This window comes from Notolepis coatsorum (genome assembly GCF_963971535.1).
Source record: "Notolepis coatsorum genome assembly, chromosome: 1".
Classification (NCBI taxonomy): Eukaryota; Metazoa; Chordata; class Actinopteri; order Aulopiformes; family Paralepididae; genus Notolepis; species Notolepis coatsorum.
The window spans coordinates 49003954-49031903 of record NC_140165.1 but is presented as its reverse complement, the minus strand read 5'-3'; the positions used below and the strand labels follow the sequence as shown (position 1 = coordinate 49031903).

The 27950-nt window shown below is 44.3% G+C and overlaps 1 protein-coding gene across 1 annotated transcript in view; it reads left to right on the top strand.

Annotated features, from left to right (window-relative positions):
- Window positions 1-486: 486 nt before the first annotated feature.
- Window positions 487-27950, top strand: part of LOC311232067 (carbonic anhydrase 12-like) — a gene marked incomplete at both ends in the record, with an annotated part of 48904 nt that continues 21440 nt past the window's right edge. Inside the window, 6 exons of the mRNA XM_084318743.1 lie at window positions 487-777; window positions 2768-2864; window positions 4081-4229; window positions 4635-4730; window positions 7197-7275; window positions 7754-7917. Of these exons, the coding sequence (XP_084174869.1) occupies window positions 487-777; window positions 2768-2864; window positions 4081-4229; window positions 4635-4730; window positions 7197-7275; window positions 7754-7917 (876 nt within the window). The remainder of the gene's footprint in view (window positions 778-2767; window positions 2865-4080; window positions 4230-4634; window positions 4731-7196; window positions 7276-7753; window positions 7918-27950) is intronic.

The window sequence follows — 27950 nt, the reverse complement described above, 5'->3', positions numbered from 1 at the left end:
CTTTTTTTCATTTGATTCTGACACCAAAATACGAAAAACAGCTCCGTATTTCAGTTTTTTTTTTTCGTTTTTCGTTTTTCCTTTTGAAACGAAAAACAAACTATCAAAACGTACACGGACCCTGCAGTTAATGGGCGAATTTGCACGGTTGGAGGAAAAGCTGGAGAAACAAAACGAAACTTTATTGGCAAGTTGGGAAAGAAAGATAAAAGACGGGGTGGATGGAAAGATGGAGGCATGTGAAGCTACCGTGGCTAACCTAGAAGCGAGGATGAAGGAACAGGAGAGACGATACACGGAAAGAGAGGCCTCGTTGGATAGCAGAGCTACGGACCAGGATTGTTGGGAGAGGGAGTGCCAGAGGCTCCGAACTAACAGTAAGGAGATGGGAGAGAATATGGAAAATATGATCAACTATGCTAAACGGAAGAATCTGAGAGTGATCGGCATACCAGAGGAACAAGACCCGAAGGACCGAGAAGGACAATGACAGAATACTACTCAAAGATGTTCGGGGGGTTAGCGGAGGTAGGAGTCTTCACTAAAAATCCCAAGCTGGAGGCGGTGTACAGAGGGGCTCCCGCAAGAAGGAAAAAGAAAGGTGAAAACGGAGCCGGGAGGAGGCCACTCATAGTGGTATTCTCCAACCAACGGGACAAAGAAACCATACTAGACATCGCAAAAAAGAAGCGAGTTTTGACACACGAAGGATTACAAGTGAGGATATACCAAGACCTCGCCCCGTCCCTGGTCAAGAAGCGGGAGGAATACAGGGAAGTGAGACTACTGCTTTCGGGGGAAAGGATAGACGGGCTTTGTGAGAGGAGTCATTCTGAAGGTGACGTGGGAAGGAAGAACTACTTTGTGTGATACTCCGGAACAAGCCCGACGAGCCTGGGGTATGACGGTGGGGACAGACCCAACGCGACTGAGACAGACACTTGCGGGGCAAGGACCAGGAGAAGAGCAACAGGAGAGACCGCCACAGGTGGATGACACGGGTAGCTAAGAATGGTATATAGAAGGGAGGGGAGGGGGGGAAGGGAAATAATCTATAAAATCGGGCAATTTCAATGGTTCAATATATACCCAGATAGAAAAAGGTGTTAATTCAATGTTGATTTATGGTCACAATGCTTGATTTTTGGTTAAGGTCGACGATTGATGTTGAATCACCCATTAACCTTTAAAGCAATTGACTAATGTTGAAAACATATCATTGAATCAATATTGTTTTGTGGTTGCATTTTAATGATTGAAATGCCAATATCTAATAAATGTTGAATCAACGGATGCTGCTCAACATGCTGTCGTCATTGTCTCATCACCCAGACTGCACTGCACTTGTGCTGCCCCGCCTCCCAGAATGCACCTGTGCGGCAGCTTCCTGGCTGCTACCTCATGTCTCTCTGCATCGGTGAGTACTGCATGGCAATAATGTCGATTATGTTGTATGTTGTATGTTGTATGTATGCTTTCGATTGCAAACGCCAGCGGAGTAGTGCCGTGTTCGTTTTTACATGGTAGAGAATATTATATTAACAGTTATTCATGCCTGCTAGCTGAAGCTAATTTAGCTAGTAGCGTTAGCAGTTAGCTATGATTGTTTCTTGATTTTGGTGTTTAGTGATATCCACCTGTTGTATATACTGTTATACATTTTATGTAGGCTAACGTCAGTAACGTTTCAAAATGTGGCTTATGATGTATTCTTTAACAGGATACACTGGCACAATCAGTTAGCTTAGCATTGCTGCTACCTTGCTTGCTAAAAAGTCATGGTAAACCAACATGGCAGGGTGCAGGCATACAGGCCGGGCCTGTCTCTCTCCCTCCCTCCCTAATGTGTTTGTGCTTAAAACAGTGAATGATGACCGCATGTTCTCAGAGCATTTTCAGAGCACTGTTAAACTGTTAAATGGTCATTTTAAAACTAATATAAGAAATTAATGTATATAGTGGTATATTTATGAGGGAAAACAAATATTTGCAACAACTTTTAACATTTATACAGGTAGGCTATTGATAACTAATTCTGCTATGAGTGTCATATTATAATCAATCAAAGCGAGGAACATAGAACCCGGGGAACATAGGACCGGGGGAACATAGGGATGATCCCCTGGTGGGTATCCACTTGCATTCATTGTGCTACAGTAAGCTAGGCTAGCTGGTTTGTATCCACTTGCATTCATTGTGCTACAGTAAGCTAGGCTAGCTGGCCTGTTCTGTTTCCATTCATTGTGCTAAGCTAGGCTAGCTGGTTTGTATCCACTTGCATTCATTGTGCTACAGTAGGCTAGCTGGTCTGTATCTGCTTCCATTCATTGTGCTAAGCTAGGCTAGCTGGCCTGTTCTGTTTCCATTCATTGTGCTAAGCTAAGCTAGCTGGTCTGTACCTGCTTCCATTCATTGTGCTAAGCTAGGCTAGCTTGCCTGTTCTGTTTCCATTCATTGCGCTAAGCTAGGCTAGCTTTCAGCAGGATATCTTTCTACTGAATGCACAGAGAGGAAACTGGTATCTATCTTCTTGTCTGACTCTGGAGAAGACGATAAGACAATTTCCCATAATGTTGGCGCATTCTACTTTAAACACTCACTTTTAACATTCACTTTAGACACTTTAAAAAATGTTTAACACTCCATCATATAATATCTATGTATTACTAAACTATACTATATTTTGTATCCAGGTGACAGCCACTGGCCCACTATCGCCCCAGACCATTGCAATGGTTCCAGACAGTCTCCCATCGACATTGTGTAGGCTAATGCCACCGAGGACTCTGCCCTCACTGCCTTCTCCTTCGTCAACTACGGCAACACCTCTGCCCTGTACGAGAGCGAGAACACCGGCAAGACAGGTGAGCAATGATAGGGACCCTGTATTGAGAAAGGATAGGGACCCTGTATTGAGAAAGGATATGGACCCTGTATTGAGAAAGGATAGGGACCCTGTATTGAGAAAGGATGGGGACCCTGTATTGAGAAAGGATAGGGACCCTGTATTGAGAAAGGATAGGGACCTGTATTGATAAACTATAGGGAACATGTATTGATAAACGATAGTATTCAGTCACATAAAGAGGAACAAAAATAAACAGGATGATTAGTAGTCATTTAGAACAACGCCACCAGACTGTTTGTAAAGAGTTTCTAGTTTGAGGAGAAACAGGATTCCTTTCACTCGAGTCTCCAGTCAGTCTGGGTGTAGTTTGTGTTCAGTGCATCACCTCCATCCCAACAAGAAGACCCCCTGGAGACCCCTGTCCTAGAGGACCTCTCTCCCAGTCCAGACCCCTGTCCAGGACCTCTCTCCCAGTCCAGACCCCTGTCCAGGACCTCTCTCCCAGTCCAGACCCCTGTCCTAGAGGACCTCTCTCCCAGTCCAGACCCCTGACCTAGAGGACCTCTCTCCCAGTCCAGACCCCTGACCTAGAGGACCTCTCTCCCAGTCCAGACCCCTGACCTAGAGGACCTCTCTCCCAGTCCAGACCCCTGACCTAGAGGACCTCTCTCCCAGTCCAGACCCCTGACCTAGAGGCCCTCTCTCCCAGTCCAGACCCCTGACCTAGAGGCCCTCTCTCCCAGTCCAGACCCCTGACCTAGACTAGAGGACCTCTCTCCCAGTCCAGACCCCTGACCTAGGGGTGGTTAAGGACGGGGACATGTAGGCCTGTATGGAGATGTTTTTCATCCACATGCTCTTGTACAACCCCATCATGTCTGACTCTGTGTGCATGTTATGCTTGTTCAGTTTATTATTCAACGTTTTGTGCCCTGGCTTTCTGGAATAACTTATTTTTTTGTATGCAAGAATGTGCTTTAAAACTCAATGCATTATTCTGTGTTTTGGATTATTAAAGCTGCAGTAGGCAACTTCGGAGAAGTTTAGCAAATAGCAGTTATGAATAGAGGACAGTTTAGCAGTTATGAATAGAGGGCAGTTATGAATAGAGGGACAGTTTAGTTAGACGAATTGTGCACCATGACAATTCGACGAAAGGTCATAAGCCAGGATTTGAACCTGTAGCGTCGCGGTACGTAGCTGAACCCACCCTCTGTTTGTTTGTCTTCCAGTCAAAGTGACTCTGAGGAGTGGCGTGCAGGTGTCCGGGGGGGGTCTGTCCGAGGCCTACGACAGCCTACAGTTCCACCTGCACTGGGGCAACGGCTCTGAGGTGAAGGGGTCCGAGCACACGGTGAACGGCAAGCGCTACGCCATGGAGGTACGGGTTCGACTAGGGATCAGACTGGGGGCTAGATCCACAAAGAATGTATTGCACGGTGCTAATTGCACCCTTACTTACAATTCATTATGAATTCAAAATGGGGGACCCTGATGTAAACAAGACGAAAGTCTTTCTCTGGTCTGCATCCCCTTAACAATTGTGTGTATTGAGCCGTACTGTATTGTACCCATTCTGCAATCTGTTAATAAAATGTTCAATCAATCAATCACCTGCACTGTGATTGATTGAATGACATTTGTACTGTACTTTACTGTACATATAAAACCATTGAAACAATAGAAAAAAGATGCAGGTGCGTTGAAAAAGGAGTCCAAAGAAGTGGGCGCAGGCGAGCGTTTTGAGCCCCAGATGTTCATTAACCCCCGCATGGCTTCCCCTCAGATGCACATCGTGAACCTCAAGTCGTCCTACGGCGGGAACACGTCGCTGGGCGTCGCCGACCCCGCCGGGCTGGCTGCCTTCGGCTTCTTCAACGAGGTGAGGATGTGTGTGTGTGTTTGGGTGTTCGAACGTTCGGACCTTCGTTCATTACGTTGGCATTCAAATTCTAAATCAACATTAGAAAATTTTCATTTTTAATTAAAAAAATAAATCTATTATTTTTAATTGTTTATGTCTATTCATTCTGTTTAAACCAATGGGGTTTTTCTTCACAGTTGCAGATAGAGATTAGGCTACACTAATATTATAGTATTAAAAACTGATGAATTATATTCATTAAAGAAAGTTGATTTAATAAAAGAAAAAGACTCACTTTATTCAAATTGAGGATTTAGTTTGAGGATATTTATATATATAAAAAAAGAAATACATTTTTTTTTTAAAGATTTTTTTTTATTAAAAACGTAGGATCAAATGTCCGTTTGAAAAACCCTGACGAAGTTCGAATCCCAAAAACAGGCTTCGGGGACAGCTTTAGTGTGTGTGTGTGTGTGTGAGAGAACAGGGTACAATAGACTCGAGCGCTAAACCATGACTGCGTTTTGACAGGAAATGTCTGGAAATGCGACTAACTCACCTGCCAGTTGGAACGCCTTGACCTCCCACCTGAGCAACGTCATGCTGAAAGGTAAGAGGATGTTTCGATATGTGTTGCCTTGTCCAACGAGAGTTAAATCATCTCCTATCAGGCTGTCTGGCTGCAGGTTCAACAAGTTAAATCATCTCCTATCAGTCTGGCTGCAGGTTCAACAAGTTAAATCATCTCCTATCAGTCTGCCTGTAGGTTCATATAAAACCATTGAAACAATAGAAAAAAGATGCAGGTGCGTTGAAAAAGGAGTCCAAAGAAGTGGGCGCAGGCGAGCGTTTTGAGCCCCAGATGTTCATTAACCCCCGCATGGCTTCCCCTCAGATGCACATTGTGAACCTCAAGTCGTCCTACGGCGGAAACACGTCGCTGGGCGTCGCCGACCCCGCCGGGCTGGCTGCCTTCGGCTTCTTCAACGAGGTGAGGATGTGTGTGTGTGTGTGTGTTTGGGCGTTCGAACGTTCGGACCTTCGTTCATTACGTTGGCATTCAAATTCTAAATCAACATTAGAACATTTTCATTTTTAATTAAAAAAATAAATCTATTATTTTTAATTGTTTATGTCTATTCATTCTGTTTAAACCAATGGGGTTTTTCTTCACAGTTGCAGATAGAGATTAGGCTACACTAATATTATAGTATTAAAAACTGATGAATTATATTCATTAAAGAAAGTTGATTTAATAAAAGAAAAAGACTCACTTTATTCAAATTGAGGATTTAGTTTGAGGATATTTATATATATAAAAAAAGAAATACATTTTTTTTAAAGATTTTTTTTTTTATTAAAAACGTAGGATCAAATGTCCGTTTGAAAAACCCTGACGAAGTTCGAATCCCAAAAACAGGCTTCGGGGACAGCTTTAGTGTGTGTGTGTGAGAGAACAGGGTACAATAGACTCGAGCGCTAAACCATGACTGCGTTTTGACAGGAAATGTCTGGAAATGCGACTAACTCACCTGCCAGTTGGAACGCCTTGACCTCCCACCTGAGCAACGTCATGCTGAAAGGTAAGAGGATGTTTCGATATGTGTTGCCTTGTCCAACGAGAGTTAAATCATCTCCTATCAGGCTGTCTGGCTGCAGGTTCAACAAGTTAAATCATCTCCTATCAGTCTGGCTGCAGGTTCAACAAGTTAAATCATCTCCTATCAGTCTGCCTGTAGGTTCATATAAAACCATTGAAACAATAGAAAAAAGATGCAGGTGCGTTGAAAAAGGAGTCCAAAAAAGTGGGCGCAGGCGAGCGTTTTGAGCCCCAGATGTTCATTAACCCCCGCATGGCTTCCCCTCAGATGCACATCGTGAACCTCAAGTCGTCCTACGGCGGGAACACGTCGCTGGGCGTCGCCGACCCCGCCGGGCTGGCTGCCTTCGGCTTCTTCAACGAGGTGAGGATGTGTGTGTGTGCGTGTGTGTGTTTGGGCGTTCGAACGTTCGGACCTTCGTTCATTACGTTGGCATTCAAATTCTAAATCAACATTAGAAAATGTTCATTTTTAATTAAAAAAATAAATCTATTATTTTTAATTGTTTATGTCTATTCATTCTGTTTAAACCAATGGGGTTTTTCTTCACAGTTGCAGATAGAGATTAGGCTACACTAATATTATAGTATTAAAAACTGATGAATTATATTCATTAAAGAAAGTTGATTTAATAAAAGAAAAAGACTCACTTTATTCAAATTGAGGATTTAGTTTGAGGATATTTATATATATAAAAAAAGAAATACATTTTTTTTTTTAAAGATTTTTTTTTTAATTAAAAACGTAGGATCAAATGTCCGTTTGAAAAACCCTGACGAAGTTCGAATCCCAAAAACAGGCTTCGGGGACAGCTTTAGTGTGTGTGTGTGAGAGAACAGGGTACAATAGACTCGAGCGCTAAACCATGACTGCGTTTTGACAGGAAATGTCTGGAAATGCGACTAACTCACCTGCCAGTTGGAACGCCTTGACCTCCCACCTGAGCAACGTCATGCTGAAAGGTAAGAGGATGTTTCGATATGTGTTGCCTTGTCCAACGAGAGTTAAATCATCTCCTATCAGGCTGTCTGGCTGCAGGTTCAACAAGTTAAATCATCTATCAGTCTGCCTGTAGGTTCAACAAGTTAAATCATCTCCTGTCTGGCTGCAGGTTCAACAAGTTAAATCATCTCCTATCAGGCTGACTGTCTGCAGGGTTCAACAAGTTAAACCAAGACCTTTTAAGGCTTTAAATGGAGAATTATGAACGTAATACTTTTTAAGACTTGTTAACCCTTTCACTATCACACTACAGACGGTTAACCCTTTCACTATCACACGACAGACAGTTAACCGGTCTGTGTCTCTGAGGATGTGTCTGCGTCTCTTTTCTGAGGATGTGTGTCTCTTCTTTGAGGATGTTTGTCTGTGTCTCTTCTTCTTTGAGGACGTGTGTCTCTTCGTCTCTGAGAAAGTGTGTCTGTGTCTCTTCGTCTTCAGGTCAGCACGCGTCCCTGCCAGCAGGCCTTTCGCTGGACGATCTGCTAGAAGGAGTGGATCGTACCAAGTACTACCGCTACCTGGGCTCCTTGACCACCCCCGCCTGCAACGAGGCTGTGGTTTGGACCGTGTTCAAGGACTCGATCAAAATCAGCAAAGATTTGGTGAGGTTTCATTTCATCATAGATGTTAGCTAGCTGGCACCACAAGTCTCAAGAGAGATGTAAATGATCGACCACAGGAAAAAAGGTACATAATGTACATTATGTTATATCCTCATACGTCTTGTATAAGTCAGCAAAAGTCAAAAAGTGACCGGTAGTCGAACCAACAATGATTGTAGTTGTGGTTTGAGTGCTCTCACCACTTGACTAAGCATCCCACCCTGAAACAAACACAGCTCTCACCACTAGACTAAGACGACACCCACCCTGATACAAACACTGTGACAGACCCTCTAAACACTGATAGACCCTCTAAACACTGATAGATCCTCTAAACACTGATAGACCCTATAAACACTGTGACAGACCCTCTAAACACTGTGACAGACCCTCTAAACACTGTGACAGACTCGACAAACACTGTGATAGACCCGACAAAAACTGTGATAGACCCTCTAAACACTGATAGATCTATCACAGTGTTTAGAGGGTCTATCAGTGTTTAGAGGGTCTATCACAGTGTTTAGAGGGTCTATCAGTGTTTGTAGGGTCTATCACAGTGTTTAGAGGGTCTATCACACCCTCTAAACACTGATAGATCTATCAGTGTTTAGAGGTGTCACAGTGTTTGTCGGGTCTGTCACAGTGTTTAGAGGGTCTGTCAGTGTTTAGAGGGTCTAGCAGTGTTTAGAGGGTGTGATAGACCCTCTAAACACTGTGATAGATCTAGAAGTGCATGGATACACATTGTATTGCCTAGATGGTGTCAGGCTAGGCGATTGCTTAATTCTCTTTCCTGTCCAGTCTAACTGGATGCTGACTGTAGCTTGTTACTGTAGACCTACAGAGTGAGTAATTGAGTGATTAAAAAAAATCGCACTCGTGTGAAGTGAGGGGTGCTCTTATCATCGTACATCATCTCACCTCTCTTCCTCCCTTTTTTATTTTTGTGTCTATCAGCTGCTGCTCGACAGTTTGACCCCAAGCTGACCGACCAGGACTACAGCGAAACTGTCAAGAAGTGGCTTCGTTATGCGCCAGACCGGGAGGGAGGCATCTCAAGGAACCGAAGTGACCCAAACTTAAGTCAAGCGAACCAGAGTCAAACTTAGGGTACCACAGCACAGCACACACACACTGTTTCCCTGGTTCATACAGTACAAGGAATTACCCTGGCATCTACTTGAATGACTTATGCTGCTTCAGCCTGTTCTTGGAACCGAAGTGACCCAAACTTAATTGTCAAGCGAACCAGAGTCAAACTTATGGTACCCCAGCACAGCACAGCTACCCCAGCACAGCACACACTGTTTCCCTGGTTCATACAGTACAAGGAATTACCCTGATGGACACTGTTCTTCCATGGACGGCATCTACTTGAATATGCTGCTTCAGCCTGTTCTTGGAACCGAAGTGACCCAAACTTAATTGTCAAGCGAACCAGAGTCAAACTTGGGGTACCCCAGCACACTGTTTCCCTGGTTCATACAGTACAAGGAATTACCCTGGACACTGTTCTTCCATGGACGGCATCTACTTGAATGACTTATGCTTCAGCCTGTTCTTGCAGTGTTTATTTTTTTAATTTTTTATTTTAACCTTTATTTACCCAGGGTAGGTTCGCTGAGCACAGATGCTCTTTTTCAGCTACGCCCTGCTTCACATTCACAGAGTTCCATTCACACCTGGGAGCTGCCCAGGCCTAACAAAATTAATAGTTGGTTTCAGGTTGCCGACCGACCCTGCCGATTTAGGTGCGACCCAATATATTTTATGAGTTTTTAGAAAAAAGTATTAAAAAAAAAAAAACACATTTTTTTTTTTTTTTTTTAATAAAGTTTCATAGAAATCTTAGTCAAACATTTAGTATTATGGATATTAAACATGCTGGCAGAGTACATGCATCCATGTTGTTGTGAACATTTTAATTAAATAAAGAAATTCCCTATCCATAGTCGCCGTGGGAAAGAATAAAATAAAAAAATAAAATAAAATAAATTCCCTACCTACCCATGGCCAAACTGACAACCAACCTGAAACCAACTATTAATTTTGTTAGGCCCCAGTACAACCACAGTCTGACACTGTTGGCCACTGAGCAACTCCACTGGAGCAGTTGGGGGTTTAGTGCCTTGCTCAAGGGCACTTCAGCGGTTGGTGTTAAGGGTATGGGAGAGAGTTATATGGGAGAGAGTTATAGAAACATTAGGGGTGTAACGGTACACAAAATCCACGGTTCGGTACGTACCTCGGTTTTGAAGACACAGTTCGGTATTATTTTCGGTACAGTGGGGGGGGGGGGGGGGGGGGGGGGGTAATCCAAAAAAAATTGCTTTTCATTTATCTATTTATTTAACTGTATTAAACAATATAAAACGAATTGGCCATAATTGACTGAGCAAACTAATGCTTACTGCTGTAACCTACTAATAACACTTAAGTAAATCTGAAGATTATTATATAGCAGATGCCTTGGAGGATAAGTCGTGGACAACTGTAGATCATCTAAGCTCCACTGTGTTTAAATTCAAATCCTATGCCATTGTTTATATTTAACCCTTGTGTCTGAAAACTAAAGTATTATACTCTTATTAGGGGACTAAATTGAAAAACTCCATAAAAAGATTATGTTGAAATAATTTCCCACTTTCTTTTCCATAAATATTTTATTCAACTTCAGCCCTGATCATAACCATTTTTTATATTATTTTTGTAATGAAATACTCCCACTTTTCTGAAAAGAGTTGTTAAATATGACAAAAAAAATAATATGTGGTGGTTATGATCGGGCTGAAGTGGAATAAACAATTTATGAAGAGTAAAAAAAAAAAATACAAGATAATTTAAAGATTATGCCACATATTATGTTGGCTCATCACTGCAAAGTTATCAAACAAATACGAATCTGATCAGACACAAGGGTTAAGTTGTTCCCTTTCTAATTTCCTCAAACATCTAGTCTAGTTAATGTGATCAATATTATTTGACAATTGATGCTTTTTGTTGGACATTTCAGTCAGTAGTGAGCTCATACTTTGAGCTCATAAATTTATAGTTAAAATGATTGCAATCTTGTCTTCGTTGTGCATGAATGCGTGTGCTCACCACACACAATATGTGTGTCACTATTCTGGCAGTGGCTATATTGTTAATGAAAGCCTGTTATAAGGTCTGTTATTTGTTTTTTGTAAAGTTTTAGTCACTGGAAGTTCTGATACCCTAGAAAAAAATAAATTTTCATTTTAAAAGCCATGTTGTCATTTTTGTTCACACATTTTTGGAAATATGGTCATATAAGAATTTTATTATTATTTATTTAACAATAGTGTGTTTAACAGCAGGAAAAAAACATGTAATGTTATGATGTATACATATCAGCAGCAATATTTTAATGTAAAATGTACATTAATCAGTATTGATTCCTTAACTTTACAAGTTACAAGTAGATGTACAAGTTACAAATGTACAAGTAGAGTACCATTTAGATTATGGTTGAATAAACATTGATGTCTAACATTGATTCAATATAAAATCAACTAAAATGTGCATGTAGATTACCATTTAGATTATGGTTGAATAAACATTGATGTCTAACATTGATTCAATATAAAATCAACTAAAATGTGCATGTATATTACCATTTAGATGATGGTTGAATCAACATTGATATAGTATCAGCTATGGTTGACACCTAACGTTGATTCAACGTTAGGGTCATAGACAACGATCTATATAATTTAGATGTCAGGCTTCAACATAGATTCAATATTTCTGCTGAACCCTATTTCAACGTTGATTCACTCATTTTTTGCTATCTGGGTAGGCTGTACAGGTACGGAGACACTATGGATTGTAATTTCTGATTGAATTCTCTAGGAGACATACCCCCATTCTTGAAATGCAAGGGAAAAGGCTTGTATATATATGGCAGGCCCCCCTTCTTACCGGATAATTGATATGAATATAAGATATATATAGGGGCTTTATGTAGGAATAAGAGGTTCAAGGACCCAACTTAAAAGTGGGAAGGGGGGGGGGGGGGAATGGTATATTCTATGGAAAAGGGTAATTTCTATTTTTCAATATGTGGAATGTGCAGTTATAGTTAAGTAGTTATAGTAGTTAAGGGCACTATGGAGAGACCGAGGGCCAAACATAGACAGAAGGAGGAGTGGTTAGCTAGTAATGGGGAAGGAAGGGAAAATGTATATTTCATAAAGGCACTGCAATTTTTGGTTTAGATAGGGGAAACTAATAGAGGGAAAAATGTATAGGGTATAAGGTCTGGCGACCTCTACCGTTCAGTATAGGTACTGGACACACACAGACAGGTAAACGGGATAGTTATATAGGGACACTACGGAGAGGTCAAGGACCCAACATAGGCGTGAGGAGGAGTGGATAGTTAGGATTTGGGGAGGAAGGGGAAGGGTATAATGCATAAAGGTGCAGCAAGTTCTGATTTAACTCTACAAAAGATACCTCCCTTCTTAACGGGTAAAGGGTATACTGTATGTGACATACGTGGGTTGGTCATTATCATTATTACTGTATTTTGGAAGACCATGTGAACATCAGGTTATGTTGTTCTTGGTTGTGTGATGTGTCATCTTTAATTCTGTTTCTTCTCTCTTTTTCCCAGAGACCACTCATCCTCCTGATTGAGCTGATTGCACCTGCTTGATTACACCTGTGGGCAGTTAGTTGGATGAGTGGATATAATCTGGAAGATGACACACACACGGGCCCTCATTGATGGAAGTCACTGCCACGTTTCAGGGTGGAGTGAGGAGGCTGCCGTCTCGCCTATCTGTTGCCTGAAGCAACACTGTGTGGCTGGGTGCCATTTATCGCATGGAGTGTGGATTAAACCCCATAGCTGTGGTGTCCTATGATGGGCACGTGGTTGTATTTTGACTACTAAGTGTTTGTTTGTTTACCTGTATGTATTGTTTGTCCTCCCCTACCTTTTCCCCTTTTTGCATTATGGTGGAGGTTTAAATCCCTACCACCATAAACATATAATTTACTATTTGGAAAACGTCTTGTGTTGTGTCTTCTTTTACCTACACCTGGGACCTTGATTTGAACGCATTTACTGAGAGAGGCTGCTTTTGCTCATGTGCCGCCCTCCAGTTGTTATTATTAGACCTTCGTACATGACACTGTAGCTTAGAGGTTTTCGTAGGTCATATCCCCTTTCTTAACAGGTATTGGATATGGTCGATGCCCGGTTGGGGGCGGATTTGGTTTTGTTTCAATGTTTTAAGGTGATAGGGATCCAGGAGTTTAGAGGCTGAAATAGAGGGTTCCTCGAGATGGTTACGAGAGGAGGAAGGGGGGGGGGAGTAGGGATACAGGATCAAGTTGAAGATAGTTTAGTCAAGTTAGGCTTTAAATAGCAGAAATGAGAAAAAAGGAGCATGTGGTTAGAGCATACTAGGAGGGAAGAGCGGCAGGAAAGGGAAAAAGGCAGGTAAGATGCATCCTGTCAAAAGGAAGCAGGAAGGGACCTGTAGGAAGTCGGACAAGAGGAGGGTCAGAGGTCCGTGCCCAATAGGGGGGGACGTTAGCTTTATATGTGGGGTTTGGGGGTACTTGTGTTTTTTCTCTTTTTTTATTTATTATTACAGGACACTTCGGCTGGATCACCACATCACAAAACATAGAGGAGAGAGGGGGGAGGAGGGCAAGAAGAGAGTGGGCAACATAGGACATAAGGATGAGTAGGAACGAAATAAAATATATGAGCTGGAACGTGAGGGGGATGAGCCACATTATTAAAGGATAACTCCACTTTTTTTTTTAAATTAGCTTATTTAACATCTTCCCTGGAGTTAGACAAGAAGATGCATACCTTTTTTGTCTCTGTGCGTGCATTTTAGCTTTGGGAATAGACGCTCCGTTAGCATAGCTTAGCTTCATCACTGGAAGTGGGGGAGGACAGTAGCCTTACAGTGCCTTACAGTGTATTGCAAGGTCTGACATTGACCAAACTTGATATGCATGACCTTGGTGGGCTCTAGGTCAACTCCTGAAAAGGGGGTCAATGTCAGACCTTGCAATCAAAAGTTAGGGGCGCACTGAAATTATGGCAAGGGTTATTAGCCCCCTAACTTTTGATTGCAAAGTCTGACATTGACCCCCTTTTCAGGAGTTGACCTAGAGCCCACCAAGGTCATGCATATCAAGTTTGGTCAATGTCAGACCTTGCAATACACTGTAAGGCTACTGTCCTCCCCCACTTCCAGTGATGAAGCTAAGCTATGCTAACGGAGCGTCTATTCCCAAAGCTAAAATGCACGCACAGAGACAAAAAAGGTATGCATCTTCTTGTCTAACTCCAGGGAAGATGTTAAATAAGCTAATTTAAAAAAAAAGTGGAGTTATCCTTTAAGCTAAAACAGATTCTAGGGAAGATAAAACGATCAGGAGCAAAAAAGTTTATTTACAGGAAACACACAGCACCGGGGAAGATCTCAAGAGGGTCAAGAATAGATGGAAGGGACAGGTATACTCGGCGCCATACAACTCACAAGCTAGAGGAGTAATGATACTAATAGACAAGTCGATACCATTTACTTTAAGAAATAAAATTGTAGACCCGGGAGGGAGATTTATAATATTAAGCGGTACTATAGTCTCCACGCAGGTGAACCTAGTAAATATATATGGACCAATCAATGATGACCCGCTGTTTTTTCAAGAACTGTTTATGAAAATGGCATATCTCACGGGCCAGTTCATCATGGGGGGAGACTTTAACTGCGTGAGGAGGCCGGAAATAGATAAATCAGGGGGAGTGGATACCTCCCACGGAAGAACAAGGAAAGTGATAGATACGTTTATGAGGGACCTCGACTTGGTTGAGATATGGAGAAAACTAAACTCAGGCAAGAGGGAATATTCGTGCGCTTCAAAATTACTAAGTAGGCCATCGTTCTCTAGAATAGACAATTTTTTTGTTTCGACAAGCTTGATGTCTAAATTTACAGGAAGTGAATATGACAGTAGATTACTGTCTGACCATTCTCCGATGACGTTAACTATGAAAATGCCGGAAATAGCGAAGGCACCCCCTAGATTCAGACTCCAAACCAAGTGGCTCAACAATCCGAAATTTATGACTTTTATAGATGAAAAAATAGACATATACTTCTCCATAAATACAGACCAGACAAGTGCAACGACGAGATGGGAGGCATTTAAGGCGTATATAAGGGGAGAGATGATAAGCTATACTAAACATAAATCCAAGGAACACTATAAGCAAATGGAGGACATAGAAAGACGGGTAAAAGAAGTGGAAGAACAGCTATATAGGGGAGAAGACCCAGCAAAACAGAGAGAACTACGGGTATTAAAGGCCCAGTACAAGCATCTATCCACTACAAAGATAACATCGGACTTACAGTGGTTAAAACAATCATACTACGACCAAGGGGAAAAAGCAGGCAAGATACTGGCATGGAGAATTAGACGGAAAGGATGATAAATACGATCAAATTAGGGAATGGGGTGGAAACAAATGACCCAATAGAAATAAATAATGAATTCCTGGACAAGTTAGAATTCCCAAAAATAACGGAGGAGGAACAGAAACAGTTTAACCAAGAGCTAACAATAGAAGAATTAAACGAGGCGCTTACGGTTATGAATAGCGGGAAGGTGGCAGGACCAGATGGGATACCAACAGAAATATACAAGAGATTCACAGGGAAACTGCTACCCCACCTACTGGAAATGTTCAATGAAGCATATGAGGAGGGGACTTTGCCTCCATCCTTAAGATCGGCGATGATTTCGGTACTTAAGAAACCGGGAAAGCCACCCTCAGACACAACTTCATATCGTCCTGTGTCCCTCATGTCCTGTGATACGAAGATTTTATGTAGGGCGCTAGCTAGACGCATAGAGAAGTCGATTCCACATCTGATAAAAAATTACCAGAACGGATTTGTATTGGGAAGACAGGGATTTCATAACATTAGGAGATTACTAAATGTTTTCACACTAAGAAAAACGAAAAAGACCACGCAGTTCTGTCATTAGACGCCGAAAAGGCATTTGACAGGATTGAGTGGGGATATCTGTTTGAAACACTTAAAAGGTTCGGGTTTGGGGAAGGATATATAAAATGGATCAGGATTCTATACACGGACCCAATGGTCGAAATAGCTACAAACAACCACATATCAACACCGTTTAAACTACAGAGATCTACCAGACGGGGATGTCCGATTTCCCCGTTGCTATTTTTATTCGCAATCGAACCATTAGCGATGACGATTAGGCAGGACCCGGGAATCACAGGGATGAGAATACTATACTTAACAAAATTGGAGGCCTCAATTAGAAATGCGAACGAAATACTAGAGACATTTTTAGTATTTTCAGGATATAAAACGAATCAAAATAAAAGCGCACTTATGTTACTTAATAAAAGAGAAAGGGAAAAAGCGCCGGTGCACACGCAGTTTGCGAGCTCCCCCAAGGGGTTTACGTACTTGGGGATAAAGATAACCCCGGAGATTAAAGACTTAGTACAAAGTAATTACGATCCAATAATGACAGATGTAGAAAATAGCCTTGAAAGATGGAGCAAATTACCAATATCAATGATAGGCAGAGTGATTATTATTAAAATGACTATATTGCCTAAATTCCTTTACCTATTCCAGTCAATCCCAATGCCCTTACCGGAAACTTTCCTTTGGGAGATTGAAAACGATGTTCACACGTTTCATATGGAACAATAAAAAACCCAGGTTGAGACTGACAGAGGAGGGCTTAGACTTCCAGATATGAGGCTTTATTACTGGGCGGCACAGCTCAGGACAGCAATGCTCTACTTTCAACATGCTGATATACCGGCTTGGATGGAGATAGAAAAAGAAGAGACAAAGATAACACTAGACGCATATATATATTCACGACAGAGTAACTTGTTGATAAAAAATACAAAGAACCCGTTCCTCCAGAATACAGTAAGGATCTGGCACAAGGCGCATTTACACTTAGGTAGAAGAGATAAGTTATCGGGGTATACACCAATCTGGGGGAATGAGGAATTTAAACCGGGAAGGAATGATGGGGGGTTCAAAAATTGGCAGAAAGAGGTTTGGGTAAGATTAAAAACGTATACTTAGAGGGAGAATTGATGACCTTCGAACAGATAGTAAGCACATTTGAAATCCCAAGATCACATAGATTTAAATACTTTCAAATCAGGAGCTACGTAGTCTCAAAGAACGGGGGCACAGAGGAACCACCCACATCCATAATAGAAAGACTTACGAGGAACAATATGGTGGGAAGAGGACAATTATCCAAGTTTTATGATGTGTTGTTATCAGGATCGGAAGAGAGCTCTTTGAGCAGTTTGCGGGCATGGGAGAGGGACATGGGGGTAGAAATAGCAGAAGAGGACTGGGAACAAGCATGTGAGATGTCACAGACACTTTCAATTAATACCAGATGTAAACTCCTACAATATAAGTGGATACATAGAGTATATATGACACCAGAGAAATTACACAAGTTTTATCCCATGATCCCGGATGAATGTACTAGGTGTGGGGTAGAGGTGGGGACCCTGTACCACTGTATGTGGGAATGTGAAAAGATACAGGAATATTGGAAGGAGATATTGGAACTCATATCGGAGATGACAGAGATAGAAATCCCGACCGATCCTAAGTTATGTATACTACACTTATACCCGGAAAAGTTCCCAGCTTATATTAGAAAGAGGAAATTGATAAATTTTTGTTTGTTACAGGCCAAGAGAGTGATAGCTTTGAACTGGAAGGAGATACAGAGACCAGGAGCTAAACAGTGGTTATATGCCGTATTTGCTATCGCGTTCCGCTCTGAGCCTTATGAGATATTCTATATTCTATGATACCTATTGTATCCCCTTACGAACAAAAAATACATGCACCACACCTGTATGGGGCTCCGCCCCCATGGCGGCACCGCCCATATAGCAGTGACGATAGTCACCACACACCCTTCCTCTATTTTCGTCCCAGCGTACTCGGATGCGTGCACCGTACGATAAACTAGTAGGATGAAAAGATTAGATTCATAATGTTGGAAGCTTACCGGAGGTTGCTGGCCCCTGGCATCTTCGACGCATGTTTTCGGCGACACGACGGGCCTGTGTTGATGTTCCTCGTTTGATGACAGCACATCGAGGTTCAGCTGTACAAGGCTGGCTGTCGGGCCAGCTTGTACTCAGGTAGGCCCTGTGTCTTCAGGCATGGGTATTAGTGTTAGTAATGCTGGTTTGTTTTGTTAACACAACCATGTTGTGTGTTGGCGCCGGGGGCAGGATGGTTTGGTGAACGTTCTCTGCAGGGAACGGTTTCCAAGCTGTCTTGGGCGTGCTGCTAAAACATCTAAAGCTATGCTACATGCTATCGCTACTGCCGCATGCTATTACTACTGCTAATTGCTATGCTGTTTTAATGTCTCCGCCGTGAGATGTTGTCACTCTCCCTCCTCTTGCCCGGTTCATCAATGAAGGTCAGTCGGTAGCTGTTGTGGGGTTTTTTGAGTTCTATTTACCTTTTTCGGGTAAATGGGTTGACAACGGGGTAGGTCGTGGCTAGGTTCCTAGCCAGGTATTTTACCTTGTGTTCTGGCGGGGTTTGTTGAACGGTGTTCCCATCTGGGTTGGCGTCGGGTAGTGGGGCTATGGGTCCAGCCGACATGGTAAACATGTTGCGTGTCTGTGCACAGGCAATTGTTGTCTTGGGTCCCACATTGCCTGGTGTTAGGCTGCAGTAGTATAAGGGCAGGGCCGCCTGGGAGAAATGTGAGGCCCTGTGCGTTTTTAGACGCAAGGCCCCCCACCTCCTGGGGCGGCCCTGTGTAGGGGGCTATTGTTTCGTTTTGTCACTCTGCTATGAGAAGGTCTGTCTTGCTACAGTTTTCTCTCCTCTCAAACCATTCATACTGACGGTCAATCGGTATACTGGGGGAGTAGTGCGGGGGGGGGGGCTTTGTTTACCTTTTTTGGTAAATGGGCTAAACTGGGGCTGGTGTCCTGTCGTGAATATTTTGAATGAAGACGGGTCTGGTCCGTCTCCCCTTAAACTTTGTGTGTATGGGTTTGCTCATTCTACAGTTTTTTGTGGTTTAGCTCTTTTATTCATTTAACCCTTTCATGGTGCACACCACAGTGGAGGGTGCTGTTTGCAATCACCACTGGTGCTCCATGTTAACATCAGTCCTTTGTTTTTGATATGTTGAAACAATGCCCCGCCCGGTCGACACCATGGGTGGGTCAGCCTGGCGAGTGGCTGGTGGGCTGTTAAGGCTTGTACCGCCACGGTATGGAATTGGCAACGAATAGAACTGTGTTCGAATTGCTGTTTTTTTCTATAAAAAAAATGGTGTCTGGTGGAGGGGCCTTGAGGGCCAGCCGACGTCGACACATCGCGCGAGGTTGTTGACCCAGCCGCAAGCTATAACCGCTCAGGGTTCCCCTCTCCGCAGGGGATTTTGGTCTTCTGCTGGAGCGCGGGCGGTATTGTCCTAGGCCCTACACCGCCTCACACCGCGCAGCCAGAAGAAGAGAGAGCACGGCCTCGTCAGCGGCGATGACGGGGCCCTCGACAGGCGGCCATGTTTTTCCCCCGCCAGAGGTATCCTGGGCGTTGATTCGACAGGTGTCCACAAGGCCGACAGCCTTGGCGGCCGAGGGATCGGCCATGTAGGATGGGTTCGGCTTGAACAAACAAGCCGTCACCGTCCTGCCGCGAGCAGCCCGCTCTCCGATCACTCCCTTCCCCAACACCAGCGGAAGAAGTGGGCTCTGATTGTTTCCTTTGGCTGCGGGCCGCGTGCCTTCTTGATGCGCGGGCGGCCCCCCTTTTCGCTTCTCATGGGGACAGGGGCTGACACCCAGTTGATGGCTGAGCCTGGGTCTGTCCGTGAGAATGTTGTGCTGTCAAGCGGCTCCCACACCTTGAACTGTGTTGGTTGAGCCTGGTGTTACGTCTGTCAACTTAAGTGTTGTCAGCAGGGGGGCTCGAAACCTTTTGAGGCACACAGTGCGGGCTTCCCCGGCCTCGCCTTCGCCAGGCCAGGTATCATGTTGGTGCCTCCCACTCCTGAAATATTGGCAAGTGGTCGCAGCTCACATGGTTTGGGGTGGTAGTAATATCACTGCAGGGCTACGGTGTGTAGGAACCCATGGGGGCCTTACACCTTGCATGTCCGGCTGCAGAACAACTCCTTCAGGATGTTCTGGAGGGGTGTTCAGTGGGGGGGCTTTTTTCATCGGAAGCCCCCCGTATCAGACCGGCCCTTTCTGTCGGGGTTCCCCCTTGGGTGCGATTGCCTCGTGGGTGGTGTCAGGGTCAGGTGTTCCGACACGGAACGCGCTCCTCGCACGGTTCCAGGGTTGTCTACGCACAGCGGGGGGACCGGGCCAACTATCTACAGTTCCTGGCGGACCTGCGCCACGTGACGGCGGGTGCGTTGGGAGTGTCGTCACATATGACTACGGCAGTACCATATGTCGAGGTAGATGGAGAGAACGGTGAGGCGGGGACTTGTGTTTACACAACCCCACCCGTTTTCAGGTTTGGTACAGACCCTGTTGTCGGGGTCTCCAGCAGGGACAGCTCTGGTCAACGAGATCCAATCTCTGTGGACGAAGCAAGCCATCGTCGTGGCGTTCTCCTCCCGGTGTTCTCAGCCCGAGAAGTCGGGAGGGAGGGGTGTAAGACCCAGGCTGGACCTGTCCCATGGGAAGGTTCAGCATTTTTTGGATCGTCTCCTACCTGTTGAACACTGTCAGGTGGGGGTCTGGTTGCGCATCCCCGATCTTCCATCCTAGGGCTTACCTACGCTTCCTTTGCAGGGTTAGCGTATGAGTACCAGAGGCTGCCGTTCGGTTTTCTCTGGCTCCCCGCATCTTCACCAAGTGCGTGGAGGCCGCACTGGGGCCTCTGCGTCGTCCGGGGTTACGGAGTGTTCTGCCCTGATGACGTTCTGGTCCTTCGCGGTCAGGGTGGATCGTCAGGTCTCGTACCAGGCAGGTCTCTACCAGCCTGGGGTTGCTGTAGACTGGATGTAGAGTATTCCTCTTCCCAGTCAACGGTTGGAGGGCTATGGGCATCCATCTCAGAGCGTGTTGTCAACACGCTCGGGAGGTTCCGTCCTAGGACGGTTACGGCGCTGTCTCACGTCGCGTTTTCACCGACGCCTCCCTCGCTGGTGATGCGTCGGGCCAACGCAGTAGGGGGCAGCTGGCAAACCATGCTGCCCGGTCTGCGCTACGTTCAATGTGTTGGTGTTGAAAGCGGTCCTTCTGGTCCACAAATGGTGTTGATCAGGACGGACGATACGACGTCAGTGTCGTGTATCGACAGACAGGGAGGAGTACGCTCCCCCTGTCTGCACCAGGCGGCGGGCGGCTGGCTATGGGCGTCCTCCATCTGCGCGGCCTGAGGGCTCCCCACATCCCCGGCAGGGAGAATGTGGGTGCAGGTGTACTGTCGCGGGGCGGCCCTCATCCTGACGGGTGAGGATTGCGTCTGGACATGGCCAGGCAGGTCTGGGACCGATGCCGTGCCGCCAGGGATTCTTCCCCATACATCTGTTAGGTCAGTTGTTGGGACGGGTACGTTGAGGGGCGCAGGTTCTTGATCCTGATGGTGTTACCATCTGGAATGCGCATGCTCCCTCCACTGTCGCGCTTACGCGGGCAGATGACGTATGTTCCAAGTGTGGTGTAAGGCGGGGGGCCAGGACTCAGTCTCCTGCCCCCTGGATGCTGTCCTTAGTTACCTCCAGTCTCTCCTTGATAGACTGTCGGCTTCGACGGTGAGGGTATATGCAGCAGCTATATCCTCCTATCATGAGGGGTTTGAGGGGATGTCTTGTTCAGCCACCCTCTTGTGAAGCGTTTCCTGCTTGGCGCTCAACGCGTTAAGCCGGTGCAACGCTCCTTGGCTCCGACTTGGGATCTTCAATTGGTCCTCGGTCGGTTGTCCTTGGCCCCGTTTGAGCCGCTCGAGCAGGCGCCGTTGGGACAGCTGTCCTTCGAGACCGCGTTCCTTCTGGCTGTCACTTCCGCTAAACGCGTAGGTGAGCTCTGTGCTCTCTCGGTACGTCCAGAGTGCCTGTCTTTTCGGACCGATTGCGGTGTCACTCTGCGACCTAATCCTGCTTTCGTGCCTAAGAATATCCGGAGTTCCTTCCGCTCCCGGGATATTGTGGTTCAGGCGTTTCGTCCTCCTCCTCACACTAGTGAGTTAGATGCGGGCCTTCACCTGTCATGTCCAGTCCGTGCTTGGGGATTTACCTCAGCCGTACTCAGGATTTCAGGGTTACCGACCAGCTTTTTGTCTGTTACGGTGGGGCTCGTGCTGGTAAGGCACTGTCGGAGCAGCGCCTGTCCCATTGGTTGTGCGAGGGTGTTACCCTCTGCTACACGTTGGCTGGGCAGGATCCCCCTGGGGGCGTCAGGGCGCACTCCACTCGTGGGGTGGCTGCCTCTGCCGCTCTCCTGGGTGGGGCCTCGGTGGAGGCCATCTGTGCTGCAGCTTCATGGTCCTCCCCGGGCTCCTTTGTAAGGTTTTTCCTCATGGACATGACCGGGGGTTCTGTCTCCCAGGCGGTTCTGGGGTCTGTGGCCTTTCCTGCTTCCCGTCCTTTGGTCGGGTAGCCGGAGTGTATGGGTTTGGGCCACAGTGTGTTGAGTCACACGTGGTTCCGCCTGTACGGTGTGTTCAAGGGGTTCTAGTTTCCCTCTTGTTCGCATTCAGGTGGAGTTGACTGCGCCCCCCCTTCATTAGGGAGGATGGGGTGACAGGGCTCCCCGCACCCCTTGATGTGGGCTTACGGGTCCTCAGGGGGTACATTTGTCGGGCTTCGCGTCCGCTCTTCCCCATATCTCATAAGGCTCAGAGCGGAACGCGATAGCAAATACGGCATATAACGGTAGGTTATGTAGATAACCTAGTTATATTAGTATTGGCTGAGCGTTCCGCTCTGCGCGGCCCTGAGTTCCCTCTTGAGGAATCTTTTCCTGGGACGGGTTATTGGCGAGGAAGGGTGTGTGGTGACTATCGTCACTGCTATATGGGCGGTGCCGCCATGGGGGCGGAGCCCCATACAGGTGTGGTGCATGTATTTTTTGTTCGTAAGGGGATACAATAGGTATCATAGAATATAGAATATCTCATAAGGCTCAGAGCGGAACGCTCAGCCAATACTAATATAACTAGGTTATCTACATAACCTACCGTTAAAGGAAGTGTCAGAAAACTTAGCAATGGAGAAACTAACATACATACAGAAGGGAAAAACAGAACAGTTTGAAAGGAAATCGTTTATACACTTCCTGGAGAATGTAAGAATCTAAAGGAGAGAGATAGGAAACATGAAAGGTAAGGGAAAGGAAAGGGAAAATGGGAGAAAGGTTTAAGGGAAGAAAAAAAAGAAGAAAAGTGGATGGAGGTAGAGAAGCCGAAGAACAGTTGTTTATTTTTTATCTTTATTTTTTATCTTATTTTTTTTATTCATTTTATGGTATTTTATTAGTGTATCTTGTATTGTATTTTTATATTGGTTTATTTTTTATTTTTGTGCTGATATTTCCGTGATTTCTTGTAGGTAATTTAAAGGAGAGCTATTTTGCTGTTTCTTTCACGGTGTGGGAACTTTTACACAGTTCCTGTGAGTCTATGGAACACCTCTGAAAGGTTTGAAAAAAAAGGAAAATAGGAGGATCATTGTTCTATATTTCTAATCAGGTACTGAAAAGCAGCAGTGTTCTACATCAGGATCTTGGGACATATTAAGGCTGGGCTCCTACCAGTGCATGTGAGCGGATCGGAGCGTGAGCGGCGCGGGGCGCGGAGCGGCCGGTTTTGACGTGAGCGAGGAGTGGGTTTTAAAATGAGTCGGCGCGACGTCCGGAGCGAGAGTTCTCCTCCGCTCCAATCCACTCCAGGCCGCTCACAGTGGTTTAACACTGATGTAATAATATACATGCAGTACAATGCCAAAGCAACAGATGGCGATGTACAAACATGAAGGCCATTTTCAACCAATGAGAAGGGTGAACCTGTGATATCATGTTCAGGCTTCACTCCTCCTCCTTCACTCACTCCTGTTAGAAAAAGTATCGACGCCATTGTTGTTGACGTTAGCTTACATGCTAACGTTAATGGCAGCGACCATAGCATTGTGGCTCGGCTAGCCTATCATCGCTTAGTAGAGCTAGTGAATGGATAAACAACGTTATTTAACATTGCAGAATGGGTACAATTACAATGCGGCTCAATACAAACAATTGTTAAGGGGCCCAGGGGGTGTAGACTGTTGTAGTTTGAGCTAATTTACACCATGCTCAAAAAAAAAAAAAAAAAAAAATGCCGAGCGATCTGGAGCGGGGAGCGCTCGATTCAAGGTGAGCGGGGAGCGAGCGGAGAGCGACTTGGGGGCGGGGTCAACATGAGCGATTAGCGGAGCGGACCAAGCTTTAAAGAGCGAAGAGCGGATTTCTCGGCCGCGCCGATCCGCTCACGTGGCCTGGCTCCTACCACTGTGTGGCCTGGGACCAAATGCCACACCGACTGCCACATTATTAGGTGGTTGAGGAATCTTGGACATTGAGAGTCGGAGACGTGGAGCATGTAGATATGAATCCACATAGCTGGGGGACTTTACTGGACACTGAGGAAGGCCATTTATAAAATAGTTCCCCTTTAACGATTAACAATTAAGCATTAACAATAATTGTTTCTATGGTAATTGTAAAGTGTCACAGCTAAATAATGACACGGGTTATAATGACATCCTGTTCTGTCTGTCAATTATGGGATGTAAAAGGTTTAAACATATGTTTATTATATAGGATTGGAGCTATGTATATGACCTGTATATTCATCATACACTTTAAAACTAAACTCTGGTTGGAAGACAGTGATTGTGTGAATCTAACCTCGTCAGCGTAAGAATGAATTGCCTGCTCTGTTTGTGCAGGGGATAACAGAAAGAGGGGGGGGGGAGGCCTCTGCCTCTGAGAGCATGCCATAAAAGCACAGAGGGCCTAGCCTGCCTGCATCTGTTACTACCTGTTACTTACTGGTCCGCCTGCTTTTTGCTGATAACATGGCAAGCGAGGGGGCCCCAGGGAGATAAAGGCGGAGGTTGTGAAGTTTTAGAGTAGAGGAGACACACGTTATGTGTGCCACAAATCAACAAGCGCCACCTGTGTTATAAACTTATACAGAGTCTTGAAACGATAGAGAGAATCTTAAATCTATATAACAATTAAATGTTAAATGTTTACAGTCAGAAATGTTGGAGTAAGAGGTGTATACATTTCTGCTGCATTAATTATATGTTTCATAATGTCATGCTTAAAATTAACTGTCAGTAGAGAATAATACTATATATTGTGTAAACTGTTTTCTGGAGGGCATCTCTGAAGATTCTCTGCTATAAACTCTAAGGAGTCTTGATAAGAAATCTCATGGATGGCCTCGCCCGGTACTGCCTGGTACCGCATGGTTAACAGGCTAACCCTTTGTTTGTTCTGAAAAATGGAGGGACTTTCTCATACTTAAAAAACTAGGTAACTAAAGGTAACGCAAGTAAAAGAAGGAGGGGAGTCCATCCTTACTACGTATTGTACTTTGGTTTGCTAGTGAAATGACATCCCTGTGACATCACTGTTTTTAGACCAATCGGAATATGATACAGGATCAATATAAAAATGACTGTTGCTCCTTCGAGAGCCAGATTTTTGAGAGATTTTGTGGAGATGACTGAATTCTGATATATTGTGAGCAGAAACCTGTGTACTTATAAACATGAAACTGTGCCTTTAATGTAATCTTATACTTTAAAAAAATGAAACAACCTTCTTTTGGAACACACCTTTTTGCTTCCATTCTTCTAAAACTGAAAGACGACGGGTAAGCATTGAAATGTTTTTTGCATTGTAACTTTACCCATTGCTTCCTGATTTATGATGTAAAGACTTTAGAAGTGACCCTTTAACCAGCCGGCAACCACGCGGTCCCGTAATGTTCCTGATTTATGATGTAAAAAGAAGTTTAGAAGTGTGGCTTTATCCAGACGGAGACCTAAGGAGAGAAATATATATATGTATATAGATTAAAGGTGGGTTCTGTATAATGTGATTATCAAGTAAAGCCATACAGTGATAATACCTCATCTGAATAGGAAAAGTCCTTCCCAGTGCAAATAAAATAAAAAGATTCCGCAACCCCAATCAATCGACCTAAGGTCGATGACTGGGTGGGGTCGGAACAGTGCATTCGCTGTGTCTTGTCGGTCAGTGAAGTAACAAACGACAGTTTGTAGACTCATTTGGTCCTGCATGTCAACCGCTTCGCAGGACGCTGTTTGATGTGAAGATGAGCAGACCAATGAGATATGAAGTTATCGATCTGACCTAAGACCTAGCATGGGCACTTATCAGTAATATGTCTGCGGAAAGGTCAATTGTGTTGTAATCAGTGTTAATTTTGTTGACTAAATTGATGACGAAAGATGTTCGTCAACGAAGGTTTTTTTCATGACGACAACGAGACGAGACGTCACGTTATTGAAGACCACGTGACGCCAACGCAACTAAATAGTTAATTACATACCACAACTGAGTACACAAAAATGTAGTTTACAAAAACCATGACGAATTCTCTCTTAATTTATGTTGACTAAAACAAGATGAGACAAAATAATTATAACTTTTAGAATAAGTCACGTTATTATTTCAGCATTTCCCATTTCCGTTTCCGGGTTAAGCGTTTATGGCTAAAAGCCAAGCTACATAACATACGTGAGGCTAAAAACCGTGTCCCAGGTCTCTCGTGACTACAGCTTATACCAATAACCATGAACGGAATCTGCTACTCTCTCAACACTCCTGCGGCAGCCGAACAGTTCTACCAAAAGAACATAGCATTTAAGACGACGGAGGCTGAGAGGATGGCTAGGCTGCCAGAAGAGCTAATAGCTAATAGCCTGGGAGTCGGGACCTATATCCCAGACACAGACTTGCTCTCTTTCATCTGTGTACACTCACTACTATCAACATTACACATGGATACAACAAGGACAAGACCACGTTCACTCAAAAAGGTAATGTTAGTATGAAAAGAAAAGAAACAGACGAGTACTAACACTGAGATTGACTCTGCTATAAGTTATGAATCCCTTTAGCGCTTGAAGTGCACTAAAACGTCGTAATGACTTTTTATTTTTCATATAATGTTGGGTACATGCTCAGTAGAGTTAGAACGCTCCCAGTCTTAGGGGCTGTGATATTTTGTTACCACACTTTATGCACATAGAAGTGCGGTGGCAGGGTCGCTAAGCTAATGTTATTAGCCGAATGCTCTGATGGGGGCCGCCATTTTAAGTGACGTCAGCGATCTACGGTACGACTCGAGGGACAAAAGGGAAATAAAGCAATTTAAATCAGAATATGTTCCATTCCATGTCCACTATTTCTGAATCTATTGACCATTTCAAGGAATGTTTGGTTACTATTGTATTGGGCTTCTAGTCTTCTACTGAACTTATTGTGAATCAGCTGATAGGGTTTGGGCTAGACTATACTTAATAAATAGAATTGCATTATTTACAATATAAAAATATAAAATGCCTTTTTTTCATTAGCAAAAACTAGACAAAAATCATCAGTTTTCTGCGACTAAATCTAGACAAAAACAAAAAAGACAAAATCGAGACTAACACTGACTAAGACTAAAATGCTCAGACATTTAGTTGACTAAAACTGACTAAACGAAAAATAAATGCAGATGACTAAATATGATGAAAACGAAAAAGGAGCACTTGACACATGACTAAGACTAAAATGAAAATAGCTGCCAAAATTAACACTGGTTGTAATTAGGGAAGGGAGGGGATTGAAGGGTGTCTTTTTAATTTTTGTCATGTGCTGTTGTTTTGTATATATGTATGTTTGTGTAAAAACATTGTTTAAAAAAAAATACCCGAGAATACTCGTG